Genomic DNA, 16394 nt, shown 5'->3' on the forward strand with positions numbered 1-16394 from the left:
AAATTTCGGAAATCGTAAAACTGAATTTCACATGAAAAAAAAATGGTATATTCCTAGTATTTTTAGGATGATTATAGCCAAAAATTACGAAAATCGATTAAGTAGAAAATTATTTATTAAAGAAAATAAAAATAGAATTTGATGAAAACGATTGTAAGACACAGGAGAGTTCAAAGCAGAGGTAATTTTCCGTTTTGATTTAAAGAAGATGGCGGCAATTTTTCACCTGCTAACATGATTAAAGTTGTTTTCTTAATAATTCGGTAATATTCAGGTAATTTCGACTGCATAATTTGGAAGCGAAGCCGAAGCTACCATTGTAACTTATTAGAACTGACAAAAGAAAAAAAATGGTGCTAATGCAATGCAGAGCCGAGCCGCGCCCCGCGCTATTTTTTAAATCGTATTTCCACGTTTAATTAAAGTTTGGTAAAATCCATTGAAAGCGGTCGGTGGTTCTATGAGAAAATAAAGCTATGTACGCATTATAAAGTTTTATGATGTTTTTTTTTTATTCAATTGTAAGGTTAAAGTACAGAATAGATACAAAACACTCTCCCCTCCCCATGTTAAGAATGGCTTTTTAAATAACGTTATTATTTCAGCACGGATCACTCTCTGCCTGGGTACCGAAAAATTAGTTGAAACTATTATTTTTTATCTGAAAACTCCATTTATCGACTATAAAATCTCGTCCCAATTTTGTAAGCGCCAAAAAAATATATAAGAGGAGTGTGCATTTGTGCGTGTCCAACTTTATTTTATCGAAAAGATTTTTTTTCCGAAATAGTAATTCGGGGTTTGTATTACTGTACACATAGATTCGAAAAAGTTGTCAAAAACAAATATATAACAAATAAATGTTATCAAAGGCAAGATAAGTTACTTTTCTACCAAACTGGATATAATTTTCGTGTTTTTATTCAATGTAACATGTTTATTCAGCTCGAAAAACATGCAGTGTTTACCGATGTATTGGAAAATTCAAAATGGCGGCCGACTCTCTCTTAAACACGGTAAGTTCGGGAAAAGGTGTTATAAATAATAAACTAGACAAAATACTGTTAGAAATTCGCTCAATGTATGTTACCGTGACATAACTTGATATATATTCGGTGTTTTTTTAATAGTATTTTGTCTATTTTATTATTTATAACACCTTTTCTAGAACTTACCGTGTTTAAGAGAGAGTCGGCCGCCATTTTGAATTTTCCAATACATCGGTAAACACTGCATGTTTTTCGAGCTGAATAAACATGTTACATTGAATAAAAACACGAAAAATATATCCAGTTTGGTAGAAAAGTAACTTATCTTGCCTTTGATAACATTTATTTGTTATATATTTGTTTTTGACAACTTTTTCGAATCTATGTGTACAGTAATACAAGCCCGTAATGGGTTATTACTAAAATAATAACAGGGGAAATACATCTTTTCTAGTAATTTATTTTTCTTATTTCATTTCGTTTTCGCGTTCCAGTTGGTTAGGTGTTCAAGTTTGGGTAAATTTATACAAACACCGTGACAGCGAATTAACCCTAACCCTAAACCCTAACCCTAACACTGTCACGGTGTTTGTATAATAATACCCAAGTTTGATGGTTAGCGGTGATTTGGCCAGGGTATTCCAATAGTTACATTTATCACAGTTTTGTTATAAAAGTTCAAATAAAGACTTTAAATAAAACTATTTTTATATTAGTTTAAAAAGATACATTAGTGCTAGTGCTGGTCATCCGTACCTTCACGTCACTTCCCCCGAATGGTTTTGTAAACAAAGAAATGCGACTCTTAATGAAAACTAATTTATCCATTAATTTTGTGTCGTTTTTTTTTGGTACTCATGCAGAGAGTGATCCGTACTGAAATAATAACGTTATTATTTAAAAAGCCATTCTTAACATAGGGAGGGGAGGGTGTTTTGTACCTATTCTGTACTTTAACCTTACAATTGAATAAAAAAAAAAAAAGCATAAAACTTTAATTAAACGTGGAAATACGATTTTAAAAAATAGCGCGGTTCACTCTCTGCATTAGCCCTTTTTTTTTTTTTTTTTTTTTTTTTTTTTTTACAATACTGGGTTCTAAAAAGACTAAAACTTTAACTAAAACAGAAAACTAATATCCCTTGAATTTCACACTTTCTCCGAGCATGAATGAATGACAAAATGTCGACATTTAATAAATAAATTTTAAAAAAAAAAAAAAAAAAGAAAGAAAAAGTAAATTGTTTTATAAATTTAACCTCAACACAACCGAGAGGAAATTTAAATTACAATTTAGAAAAAAGTTGTTCACATAACGACATTTTAAATTATTATTAATACAAAAAAAAAAAAAAAAAAAAAAATACCATTAAGCACTGATTAACGTTCGGTAAAAGCCGATTAGGAAGTTCATGCAAAACTCACCCGTGTTGAATTGATTTTAAAAATGTACTTTTACGCTTCGTTTAAATGGTAGATCCCTTTGTTGGTCTTTTACTGATATTAAACAAAAGAAGAGTTCGAATATAAATGTTTTTGTATTAAAAGACCATAAAAAGTCTTTAAACATATAGGTAAACCGTCATGAGCAATAGATGCAGATAATTAGTGCTGTTAATCACGTTCGATAACTCTGACTTTACAATTACTTCCCTTGATGGAAGGTGCTGATGACCAATTGGTTATTGTAAGGAAAATTATTTTAAACTAGCAGGATCCGTGTACCGGCGTTGCACAATAGAACTATGCCCCCACCCCACATGTATATAAAAAAAAAAAAACTATGGTTGTCAGTGGTAGCCATCACTAGCCCAGTATAATAGCGGCACTGGCGCCCATCGCCAAAAATGAATGTACCATGGCGAAGTAGCAACACATTTCATATATATTTATATATTGAAGAGTTTAGATTCCAAATAATAGAGTATATTTTCTAATGATTTGTTCCAATAGAAAAAAATTATGGAATTTTATTAAAAGAATGTAGAGTAAATAAAATTGTTAGCAAAAAATATGTTTGTTTTATTTTGTTCAATAAAATTCTGTATTTTTTTTTCGGCATGATAATAAAAGAAAAACGCAGATATTTGGAAGCTAACCTCTTTAGTTTAATTATGACAAAGACATTGTTGTCTTTTTATGTTTTTAGGAAAAATCTTAATATAAAAGCCGCAAATATTTGGGTGCACCAATTTACACACAGTGTGTTTTATGGAAAAAAAATCTCATTTTTGTTGATGTTTTGACAAAGACGTGTCCGTCGTGTCGGTTGATGTAATCACAGTATCTGTGGAACAGGTAGAATTATCCCTGGTGACAACTGGTAGCAGTGGTAGGACTAAATATTTAGAAAAATAGAGACTTCTTCCTCTAAAGATGTTGCAACTGTGATGGTGTTACTTGGCAGCTGCAATGTAGCATTTTATTATCACAACTGAATGTATCTAAAATGGTGTTCGAAAGCTACGTAAGATAGTGGGTATCACTCTAGATGTATGGAATTTGGATGTGGAATCTGTTGTTGCAAACCTACAATACTTTGGTCCAGAGGGGAATTTCTGCAGTCATTTTATTATATAGCAGATAAGAATAGCTTAAAGTGTAGTACTTACTTTTGATGAACACCTTCATAAGAACATGAATTCTTATCCAAGTCAAATTATTGCACATCCGTAAAAGGAATTATATATATATATATATATATATATATATATATATATATATATATATATATATATATATATATATATAGGTATTTGAGAAGAAATATTTATGGGCACTGATTCTTGGTCCGATGGTTAGAGCTGCCGACTGTCAACACGATGGTTGTAGGTTGGATCCACGGCTGGGAAAAGGTGTATGTCTAGCCACACTGATGAGTTATGATACAACGAAACAGTACTGTATGTGGATGACTATATATTATTAATACTCAAATAAAGTATAATAAAATCAATGTTATTTTATTTTATAACTTTATTTTACTTTGCAAATTATATTGAAGGAATATATTTATTTCTAAAATTATGGACTGACGACGTCGATGTTCCAAGCTCAAATCCAGTTCATATGACAAAAATCAATTCCGCTGAGATTTTTTTTTAAAGGAGTCGTCACTTATCAAGGCCGGGAGACCACTTAAGGATAAGGGTTAATGAGTGTACAGTAGTCAATAGGACAATATAGTAATTGTTAGTAGTGGAAATTTGGTAAATTGGATTACTTAAGCTCATCAAGAACTTGTTTATGTTGGACTTGAAGAAGATCATATTGTAGTTAGCTAAAAAGTAGGAAAATAGAAGAGTGTTCCACACGTGTGCAATTCTAAGAAATAAGCTTTGTTCATGGAATCTACGTTTAGGTTTAGGCACAGATAAAGAGTGGGGGAATCATTGATAGTAGTTTTAGATAGACAAGAAGAGACAGGCTTGCAACGTTTCTTCTGTGGGAAAGAGGTTTCAGAGAAAAGAAAATGGCATCCCCTACAAAGTCTATTTTGAACTCTGTCAAGCCAGGATAAGTTGCATCTATCAGTTCCTGCCCAAATGTGTCAATAGTACACCATCCTAGGGCATAGTTGGCTCTTATATAAGAGAATGGCATTGGAAGTGAGATATATACTGGAGCGGTAGAATGATCTCACCATTTTTCCAGCGACCTTGACAACGGATTTGATGTACATGTTCCATTTCAGATCAACTGTAAAGATCAGAGCTAGAAGCTTATCAAAACATTGAACTTCTCCAAGATGCGAGCCATTCATTTCAATTGATGCCAAACAGAGATCAGAGTATTGATGATGTAAAGATAGAAGTTTGGTTTTAGATGCATTAAAATTAACCAGTCAGCTCTTTCCCCCTTGTATTACGTGCTCAAAATCAAAAGAGAGAGAATCAGAGAGAACTTGGTAATTTACATCCTTTTAAATGTTGCCATAGATGGTAGTGTTGTCAGCATAAATATCTACAAATGATCTTAGGATGTGATTTGGGAGATCGTTGATGTAGATCAGGAAGAGAGTTGGGCCCAGGATAAATCCCTGAGGGACTCTTACATTAATACTGTGAGCTTCTTATTTCTACTCATTAACCACTACTCTTATGAAGCTATTAGTAATAAACGTAACTGAAGATCTTGTGGCATAGACCTTTATGCCATACCCTATCAAAGGCTTTATAATATGTCAAGAGCAATTGCCCTAGAATACTTACAAAGATGTTTAAGCATTGTCTTAAGGAGAATTGTTTCCCAACACCCTGGAAAATCTTATCAGTATGCCCTGCATTTTAGAATTTAGGTGATCGGTCATCTACCTCTCAGTATAGACTAATAAGTCTCCTGTGCATCATGACTAAGTTGCTTGAATCTGTGTTAAATAGAGAAATAGTCAACCACCTCAGCAAAACTAACCCACTCAGTGACATGCAATATGGTTTCCGTTCTGCTAGATCTACAGAAGATGTGCTAATGGTTATATCTCATAGAGTTAGTAAATCTCTCGACAGAGACTTCCTTCTAGAGCAATTGCTTTCGATATATCAAAGGCCTTTGATAAAGGTCTACACTACAAGATCTCCAGTAGTGATTGATGGATAGAAATCAGAGCTCACAGTATTAATTATCATTAAATCATTTCTCTTTGATAGTTCATAAGAGTCGTGGTTGATGGACAGAAAATCAGAAGCTCATAGTATTAATGCTGGAATCCCTCAGGGGTCCATCCTGGATCCAACTCTCTACATTAATGATCTCCCAAATACACATCCTAAGATCATTCATAGATATTTATGCTGACAACACTACCATCTATGGCAACATTGAAAAGGCCATAAATGACAAAGTTCTCTCATTCTCTCTCTTTTGATCTTGAGCACATGATACAATGGGGAAAGAGGTGGCTGGTTAATTTTAATGCATCTAAAACCAAGCCTCTATCTTTACATCATCAATGCTCTGAGCCCCGTCTGGCATCAATTAAAATGAATGACTCTCGTCTTAGGGACAAGCTTCTAGGTTTGAACTTTACTCCTCATCTGAAATGGAACACATACATCGAATCCGTTGCCAAGATCGCTGGGAAAATGGGATCCTTCTACCACTCCAGTAGATATCTCACTACATACAATTCTCTACCTGTATAAGGATGAAGTACTATTGACACATCTAGGAAGGAGCTACTAGAAATACTTTATCCTGCCTTGACAAAGTTCAAAATAGACTTTGTAGTCTAGTGGGGATGCCATTTTCTCTTCCCTGCAATCTCTTTCCCACAGAAGAGACATTGCGAGCCTATCTCTGCTTTATCATTACTTTCATGGCAAGTGTTCATCTGAGCTCCGATCTATGGTCCCCCCTGGCCAAAGTTTAACAAAAGACACGTGTCTAACTGAAACCACTACCAATAATTTCTCTTAGTTTTTATCTTTTTTTTTTTTTTTTTTTTTTTTTTACTCAGTGATCACCACTTATCAAGGCCCGGAAGCCACTCAGGGATAAGGTTTATTGCGAGTACATTACGTTAGTGTGGAGATTTGATGAAGTGTTTACTTAAGGGGGCGGTTCATTAGGAATTTGTTAACATTAGACTTGAAGACATCCAAGTTGTAGTCCGGAGGGAAGCAGGCAGACGGAACAGAGTTCCACAGGCGTGCAGTTCTAAGAAAGAAGCTTTGTTCATGGAATCCGCGTTTTGATTTAGACACAGATATTGAGTGGGGGAAATTTTTCACAGTGGATTCAGCTAGACGGGTGTTTTTCGTGAAAGATTGGCGAGGGGGGACCAGGGATTGGAGTTCAGACGAGCACCTGCCATGAAAATAACGATAAAACAAGGATAGGCTCGCAACGTCTCTTCTTTGGGAGAGGGGTTGCAGGGTAGAGAAAAGGGCATCCCCCACTAAACCACGAAGTCTATTTTGTACTCTGTCAAGGCATGATAGGCTGTTTTTGGCAGCTCCTGCCCAGATATGGCAACAGTATTCCATCCTTGGACGTACTTGGCTTTTATATAGATAGAGAATTGCATCAGTAGTGAGATATCTTCTGGAGCGGTAGAAGGATCCCACCATCTTTCCAGCGACTTTGGCAACAGACTTATCTGTGCCTAAACCTAAACGTAGATTCCATGAACAAAGCTTCTTTCTTAGAACTGCACGCCTGTGGAATTCTCGTCTGTTTCCCTGCTTTCCAGCTGACTACAATATGGCCGTCTTCAAGTCCAATGTAAACAAGTTCTTGATGAGATGTTTCCTTAAGTAATCCAATTTACCAAATTCCCACTACTAACAATTACTATGATATTGTCTCATTGACTATTGTACACTCGTTAACCCTTATACTTGAGTGGCCCCGGGGCCTTAATAAGTGGTAACTCCTTTGTAAAAAAGAAAAAAAAAGGCATATTACCACTTCGGGATATGTATGTTCAGAGGGTACAAGTGCACACAGCACATTCCATTAAAATACTTGTAAAACAGGCATAGGGATGCAATATTGTGGTGATGGGACAGAGGTTGGAGATTAGTTGATAGTATTATTTTATTTTTTTTTTTTATTACATTTTCACCCCAAACAAGGCACATTGCCACTTTGGTGTAGGGGGCTACTATCAGGGGAAACATCTACTGGGGTACTATGTAGGGATTAGGGCAGCGAGATGTTGGTTCACGTTGCACTTGAACTTATGCATGTCAGTACAGTTGGGGAAGCAGTGACCTGGAATGGAATTCCAAAGTCTAGCAGTTCTGGGGAAGAAACTACTGGAGTAGAAAGATCTTTTACATCTAGGGATCTCTACAGTGTGGGGGTGGGATTTTGCAGCTTGTCGGGTCTGTCGAGGGTGTTCACGTCGTGGGGGCACAAGTGCTTGCAGCTCTTCAGAGCATTCACCATTATAATACTTGTAGAACAGGCAGAGGGATGCAACGTTTCGACGATGGGACAGAGGCTGAAGTTTAGATGCCAGTTTAGGGCCTATCAGATTTGCGACTCTCTTTTGAACCCTGTCAAGGAGCGAGAGACTAGTAGCCGATGCACCGGCCCAAATATGACAGCAATACTCCATACATGGGCGAATAGTGGCCTTATAGAGGTACAGGATACTTTCGGGTGTTAGAAGTTTTCTAGCACGGTAGAGAGAGCCTACCTTCCTTGCAGCGGCCCTGGCAATGCCCTCGATGTAATTGTTCCAACTCATGTTTCCTGTGAACGTTAGGCCAAGGAGCTTGAGAGACGTACTCTCAGATAAAGAGTCGTTGGCCATTGCTATAGGTGGTAGAGAAGGTTTCTTGTAATTATTGAATGAAACCAGTTTTGTTTTGGTGGCATTGAATGTTACCATCCATTTTTGTCCCCATTCCACTACTGATTGGAGGTCATCCTCTAGTGTTTCTGCCATTACTTTAGATATATGTTCATTTGTTTTCCTGTCGTGCCTGCTATAGAGTGTGGTGTCATCAGCATATATACCCATCTCAGAGGCAATTTTGTCGGGGAGGTCATTTATGAATATCAGGAACAACAGAGGTCCAAGGATAGATCCCTGGGGCACTCCCGCATTTATATCATATTGTTTAGATGTACGACCGTCAAGGACAACCTGGATTTTTCTCTTATCTAAGAAGGATTTAATTATGTTAAGTATTCTACCAGTGATACCGTAAGATCTAATCTTCCTGAGGAGACCCTCATGCCATACCCTGTCAAAAGCCTTAGATATATCTAGAGCTAACGCTCTGCCCTCTCCCGCTTTGTCCAGTGAATGGTATATGCGTTCAGAGATTACAGTGAGGATGTCTGCCGTGGAACGGGCTTGTCTAAATCCATATTGATGGTCGGTCAGAAGTTTAGCATCTGTAAGGTGCTGGACTAGAGAATGGTTAATTAAGGTCTCAAATATTTTGGCAAAAAGTGGGAGGAGGCTAATAGGGCGATAATTTAATGGGTCAGTTCTTTCGCCAGAATTCTTGAATACTGGTACTACAGAAGCAGTTTTCCAACAGCTCGGAAAGCAAGATTCATTTAGGCATTTGTTGTAGAGTTTGGAGAGAACTGGAGCTACTTCGGCTGAGCACTTTTTTAATTGCACAGCTGGGATGAGGTCGGGTCCACATGCTTTGGAAGTGTCAAGGTTTTTTATGATAGCATGCACCTGAGCAGGGGTGATTATCAGATCGTCTAGCGTGGCATATGTCCGCATAGGAAATTGGGGTAGGGGGTGGTATAGAGGGTTCAGTGTGGAGTTTGAGGCAAACCGACTGGCAAGCATGTTAGCTTTCTCGGTTGCTGAGCAAAGAACCTCGTGATTGTTGGTTAGTGGGGGAATTGTTGATTGCCCATTATTTACTACACTGTTGTAGATTTTCCAGAAGTCACGAGTTCTTAGTTTTTGTGCTTCGATGCGTTTTTTAGTGGTTTCCGTAAATTCCCTCTTAGCTGTCGCTATTTCTTTCTTAACGTTACTTCTAGCTTCTATGTACTTCTGTCTGTTTGAACTGGTCTTATGTCGGTTAAACCTGCGGAATGCATGCTGCCTTTGAGCAATGGCAGTTGCGCAAGTCGAAGTAAACCATTGGGGAGAGTGGGGCTTGCTATAGAATTTCCGCATGGGAACATGCGCTTCGATTGCAGTTTTGAACCATTCAGTGGTCTCGGTTGTACACTGTTCAGCAGGAAGAGAAAAAATATTTCCCCATGGGGCGTCTCTGATAAGATCTCTGATAACTTCCCAGTCAGCCTTTTTGTAATATCTCGTTGTTTTGAGCACTGGCTCTTCAGTTTTGGGTCTAGAGTTTAGGGCGATTTCAACCATTATCACCGCATGATCAGCGTTCCCAAGTGGGCTGTCGGCTTTCGTTACACAATCATCAGGAACTGTGGTCAAAACAGATCTAATAGTGATGCGTGTTGTTCTTCCTGATCAGGGAAGCGGGTTGGAAAAGTAACAATTTGCGATAGGGAGTGAGATACAGAGAAGCTATGAGTTGCGCTGCCTGCTGCATCTGTGTAAGTAGAGAATCCAAGCCAGTTTTTGTGATGGACATTAAAGTCGCCAAATACATGTACTTGGGCGCTAGTGTCGAAGGAGAGTGCTGTGTCTATGCTGTCAGATACTTTGTTTATTATGGTGCAGTCTTGGGTCGAGGGAGAGCGGTAGAGAAAGTAAAAGTAGCTAATGTTGTGTTGCATGATTAGTCTAAAGCACATAAAGGCTTGATCATCCGTTTCTAGGTTTGTTTCTCTAGTCAAGGGAAGGGTATTACGAATGTAAACTCCAAGTCCGTGCATATGTCTGTCAGAGTCCTTACGGCAGAGTAGGAGATATCCAGGCATGTTAAAGTAGTTAGAGGGGATGGAGGAGTGTAGGTTAGTCTCACTTAGTGCTAAGATATCCGGGGTATTTGTTAGGAGAAATGCTTCAACATCAGCTAAATTAGATCTAAGCCCACGGATATTTGTGAATGCAAGCCTCAAGGGAGGAGGCAAGTTGGATTTGTTTGACCCTAAGCCTGGTTTAAGCTTATTTTTAGATTGTACTGTCATCATGTTTTTTAACGAGTTTCAGTTGGGTTAGGGGAAGCCGAACAGGAGGTTATGCAGAATATCACACATGCATCACAAGTAGACCATCAGCTGACCCTCCATCAACTAGGACTGTGGCCTCAGGGAAGCCCACCGGGGATGAGTGCAGGGTCCCTTTCCATGCGCGCCATGGCACTGCAAACATCCCGATATTATTCAACTGTTGATGGAGCAGCCGCTCTAAGCGCTACCAAAGAGTTAGGGCCACTGTACTACCAGTCGGAAACAGCAGCCAGTAACTGTCAATCCGGTACCCTCAACCCATCAGAGGAAGGTCAACCCAATCTAATTGCTCAGGCATATGTGGTACTCAAGCATTCTCAAGTGCCCAGCTTTAGGGGTGGGGTGTGTCGGAAGTGGGGAAATGGCGTTCATCGCCCTAGATAAGAAACAAGATCTACCACTGGGTGTTTCTGTCGAATCACTGTGATGGTATCTCTGCGCCTGACTAATAGGCAAAGAAGGAGTATGGAAGCCGGGCGATAGGCAGGACCTATCTACTCCTTAAGCATTTTAGGTTTGCAAACCGGTAATTTGTTTGAGTCACCAGCTCTAGGAAGGTTGTCATCCAAGACTGAAGAGGCCTCCCTCCTCTTTGGTTTAGTTTCAGAGTTTTCCTTCTCCTAGACGGATGATCTGGAAAGATCTACTGGGTCCGTCACCACTGAGAGGGTTTGCTCCGCGCCTGGGTTCTAATCCAGGTATTTCTGCGACCCCGCGTGGTTAGTTAATGTTATTGGGTTAGTTTGTAGAGGTTATATCTGCTAAATAGTTACACTCTTCAAAGTGGATTAGGGACATTGTTATTTCATTGTTACTGGATAAAGGGGTTGAGTAGAGCTCATGCAGTGTAAGCAACTATGATTGTAAGGAGGCTTGTTATGAGGAGATAATGTGGTTTGAGGCTTTCTCTTTTGTATATATATATTTTTTATTTTTTCCTTTTATTTTTTTATTTTTTATTTTTTTATTCATGTGAGCTTGGGTCTAGTATAATATTAGAGTGTGAGTAGGTGTTAAGAATTGAACTACGAGTTGTGCCCAAACTATATTTTAGATGATAGCAGGGCATGAGATGCGAGTGCAATATAGTACGGGTAAAACAGTAAGTTTTGAGTCATGCGTAATTTAGTAAATAGATATATGGGCTGGTTTTAGTAGGTAACCTGGTTAAAAAAGGGCATTATTATGCTTCCATTTCCATTGTTACTGGGAGAGGGTATAGGTAAAAATTCGTGCAGTGGAAGCAGCTAAATTTGCTACAGTATTGGATTGAGAGAGACGAGTTAATGTATGGTTAGATATAGTTTTGTAAGTTTAGGAATGGATGATTAGATATGGTTTAGTAGGTTTAGGGTTAGGATAAAGTGTTAGGGTATGATTTACTTGTTATTAGAAATTCTGATTTGGTGCCCAAACCGAATATTTAGTAAGACTGAAAGATAAGATATGCTCAGTATAGATACAAGAGAACAATTTGATATGGAGTACAGTTATACCTGATAGATATAGGTTATTGCATATGTTGTAAATATAGTTAAATATAGATGGATGGATAAGTAGTATTGTATACGAATGCATGGAATTTTGGACAATTTGAGTAAGTTGCCTTTAAACTACAACGAAGGAGAAGAATCATTTTTAGTCCCCATCCAAGAGTGAAAGACTAGTGGTATATGCACCAGTTCAGTAGTGGCAACAATACTGCATGCATGGGCGACTTGTAACTGTAATATACAAGATACTCTCTGGTGTGAAGAATTTTATAGCATCGTCACACTAAGTCCAACCCTGGAATTTTTCCCAGTCCTGATGCTCATTTCTCGCATATTCAACTGGACATGGTAGGTCCTCTACTCATTTCCGCTGGTCACAGCTACATCCTCACTATTGTAGATCATTTTACTCATTGGCCAGTGGCCGTTCCCTTGCATGACATTTCTCTGAAATCTGTAGCCCATTCATTCATAGAGAATTGGATCTCTATTTTACGTGTGTCCTTCACTGTTACTACCAAGAGAGGATCACAATTTTCCTTCAGGAAACTTTGTCAATGTTTTGAAATTTTGCATATTGCAACTACTGTCTACCACCCTTCCGCTAATGGCCTGGTAGAACACTTTCATTATCAGCTTAAGGTTACCCTAGCCACCCAACAAGAACAGCATAGATGAAACGAACATTTACCACTTGTTCTTTTAGGATTTTAGTTCATTATCATAAGATTTGAACGCTACCTCAGCTGAAATGGTGTTTAGAACTTCTCTTTGCTGGCCCGGTGAGTTTTTCACTAAGAACTGGTGCATATGCATCGACACCTCTGGTTATGTGGCCCACCTTAGTCTCACTATGTCATGTGTATTGTATACACCACATAGCTCTGCTATTTCCAAACCTTATTATCCACCTGACCTTCAGAACGCAAAGTTCGTGTTTATTCGTATTGACTTTATATGCAGATCTCTTCAACCTCTTTATGACTATACCTAGTATAGGAGTACTCCAATAAATACTTTGTCATCAGCAGTAATGACAAACGAGATACTGTTGCAATAGACTGTGTAAAACCAGCTTTTTTTGAAAGTCCATCATATTCAAACCTACTGCAATCAGTTTTTCCAACCCAGAATCTGTCATTGTGTCTGCTCCAGACTTTGCATTCACCCCTGTACTTATACCTGCGATTCGCATGACTCATAGTGGTCGTCATGTAACTTTTCCATGCAAGTATGTAGACTTTGACATGTCCTGAACTTTATTTGTATATTCCTTCTTTCCACAAACATACCCTAGCCTTTGGCTAACTGGAGGGAAAGTATTATAGAGATATGCTGTCAAAACTACTATCCAGCCTTATCGCACATGCGGACACAAAGCAAAACACTTTCAGCTTGAGACATATATATACAGTAGTTACATGTTTCAGCCCTTCTAGACCTTTTCCTCACAACTTCCTCTGAGCTATGTTCATGTTCCGTTCTATATCCTCTGGGATCTTCCGATCACTCGGTTGTATCAGTTAAGATAAAAATGAAATGTAATAAGTCTTCAGACGCACCTCTCCACCATACAGTATATTAATACTCCATAGCTGACTGGGATAGCTTCCGTACATTTATATCTGACCACTTTTGCATTCCATGTTTAAAAATGATGTGTCCTCTATAGTATCAGACCTGACCGAATGGTTAATTGTAGGTATAGACCGATTCATACCATTCAAAAAATTCCAACAAAAACCTAACAGCCAGCCATGGTTCTCCTCAGAATGTGCTGCTGCCATTGCGTACAGAAATCACTTTTTCCATAGCTACCAACGTAATAGATGTACTGAGACTAAAGCTGCTTTCAGGACTGCCAGCAACCACTGTAAAAGAATAATAAAAAATGCCAGAGAGCTATATGCTCAGTCTGTTAAATCCAAAGAAAATTTCCGTTTAAAGGTATTAAACTTTTCTTGATATCCAAGAGACACTTCTAACAAAAGAATAATAAGGACAATTTAGCACTAAAATATTTTTTAAAATATCGCTGGGGAGAAATAGTTGTTTAAAAAAAATTATTTTTTAAAAAAATACATGGAATTTAAAATATAAATATGGATAAATTCTTAACAATGAAGAATGAAAGTACCCATTGAATAGTATTTATTTAGGTAAGTGATTTTTTGGAATTTATATATACATATATTTTATCGAAGCAAGTTAAAACTTGTTGATTTTCTTAATTTTTTTAAAGAAAACCGATTTAAAAAAGTAAATATTGCATAATTTGCGATTAAACCTGTTAATTTTTTTAATTTGATTTTTACTCCTTTAATTGAAAAAAAAATTAGGGTTTGAATTACATTTTTCAAGTAGTTATAAGCTTCGAAAGATAGGAAGTCGAATTATTCAATTTTTTATCACGCATTTTTAATGTTTTCTGACACTGCTACCGAAGAAGGAACGTAGTTTTATATAGTAATATACCTTAGTTCAGCGTTTATTTACTTTTTTGTTGTGTAAAAAATATTAGTTTCGTATTAAATTTCCACCGTTAAATATACAACCAGTTATCTAGGAGATAACTTTTAAAATATTTATTTAGTGCAGGAGCAGGACGGATATTTAAAACATTTTTACCGAATAAAAACCATTTAACATTTTTTTTAATACGAAACAATGTTTGTTTATACAAATTCTATAGCAACGCTGCTGCTGCTGAGTTTAAAAATTTTCCAAAGTTTTGTTTTTATTTTGCTGTTTACAGATTTGAATAACCAACAAAACCACAAAGTTCGTTTGTTAAGAACTAATTATATGATCAATTGTCTAAAGATAATGTTATCCAACAAATAGTTTCTTGCGAAACTAAACAAGAAACTTTGTTTTAGTTTCTACCGGTTTTTATACATAGTCCGTCAAAAAAAATATTTGCAACTAAATTAAAATTATATTTGAAAACCAAAAAGAAATCTTCTCCATGGAGTCAACTCTACGAAAAACTGTAAATACGATGACAGATTTTATTTTTCCCGTAACGAAAGACACACGAAAACATCAATCGTTACGTTCTGGTGAGTTTATTTTATTTTGGTAAAATTGTAGCCATACCGTGACCCTAAGCGGAACGGCGCTTCTACACAATTAGGACGAAATTTTGTAATCGATAAATGGAGTTTGCAAATTAAAAAAAAACAAAAAAAAACAAAAAAAAAACACTAATGGTTTTTGTTTGTTTTTTTTTTTTTTTTTTTTGTCAATTCGGTAAATTTTTAGTTTACTGACACCCTCGGAATTCATCTTTAATTTGTCAACTTTTATAGGTTTTCAGATATTTTTTTTATGATTTTATAAACACCCTCAACCACCCCATGTTAAGAGCGGCTTTCGAGGTTGGGAGGGGGGGTATTCCGAAAGCCGTTCTTAACATGGGGAGGTTGGGGTTTTTTTATAATACGCTGGGGAACATCGTAAATATTTACCGGTTTTCAGGTATGCTGAGGACGAATATCGCATTTATTTTTTGCGCAAACAAGTAGTTATCCGTATTTAACGTAATCACTATCGTCTTTATTGGCGGCCATCGTGTTTTCCAAGAACGGGAAAAAAACAGGTATTATTATACAAACACCGTGACAGCGTTAGGGTTAGGGTTTAGGGTTAGGGGTTAGGGTTAGGGTTAATTCGCTGTCACGGTGTTTGTATAGTTTTACCAAAAAACAAAGGCCAAAAAATGCTGGACTCTCCCCCCCCCCCCCGCGCAACAAAAGAAAAGGTTTATTGGAGAGGAAGAGGGAAATTCCAAGAAATCTTGAGCAGAAGGAAGAAGACCACAAATTAAATAAAAGCATTATTTAGAGTAATAAGTAAATGTTTATTTTTCCTGTCACAACGCCAACTATTATAGTTTGTGTTTTTAGAGATTATTGAGGCTGCTGAAAACGAATCTGGCAATTTAAACCGTCGCAAATTTACCTTTTGCATGAACCCCTGAAACTATTTTGTGCCATTTCACCGCCTTTGTTGACACTTTTCGGTAAAATCCATTCAAAGCGGTCGGTGGTTCTATGAGAAAATAAAGCTGTGTACGCATTATAAATGTTTCTTTTCTGTGTCTTATGTTATACATTAATACATTAGGGGTCATTTCGAGTTAAAAGTTTATTTACTGCACTCATCTGGACTAGAGAAAATCATGATTTAAAAGTGTATGCCTCGTCTAAATAACTAACGATGAATATCTAATATGGCCGACAAGACGGGTGATAAAAAGTCAGATCGAGCGTACCGCGTACCGGAAAACGAAATGAGACTAACGAAATGAGACCTCATTTGATCTCAT

At 37.2% G+C, this 16394-nt stretch overlaps 1 protein-coding gene and 1 long non-coding RNA gene across 3 annotated transcripts in view; one reads left to right on the forward strand and one right to left on the reverse strand.

Annotated features, from left to right (window-relative positions):
- The window catches only part of LOC145283069 (uncharacterized), a 29460-nt gene extending 13164 nt beyond the window's left edge, over positions 1–16296 (reverse strand). The window contains exon 1 of one of the 2 annotated variants that reach the window (XR_013868626.1): positions 16028–16296. This is a non-coding gene — a long non-coding RNA (uncharacterized LOC145283069). Of the gene's footprint in view, positions 1–2414; positions 2756–16027 lie in introns of those variants that run through there. The other variant, XR_013868770.1, reaches the window with a different exon arrangement.
- The window catches only part of LOC145281526 (transmembrane protein 17B-like), a 41282-nt gene continuing 39632 nt past the window's right edge, over positions 14745–16394 (forward strand). The window contains exon 1 of the mRNA XM_080132230.1: positions 14745–15126. Within this exon, the coding sequence (XP_079988356.1) occupies positions 15033–15126 (94 nt within the window). The 5' untranslated portion in view covers positions 14745–15032. The remainder of the gene's footprint in view (positions 15127–16394) is intronic.

This window comes from Euprymna scolopes, chromosome 1 (genome assembly GCF_053919585.1).
Source record: "Euprymna scolopes isolate OS-2025 chromosome 1, ASM5391958v1, whole genome shotgun sequence".
Classification (NCBI taxonomy): domain Eukaryota; kingdom Metazoa; phylum Mollusca; class Cephalopoda; order Sepiida; family Sepiolidae; genus Euprymna; species Euprymna scolopes.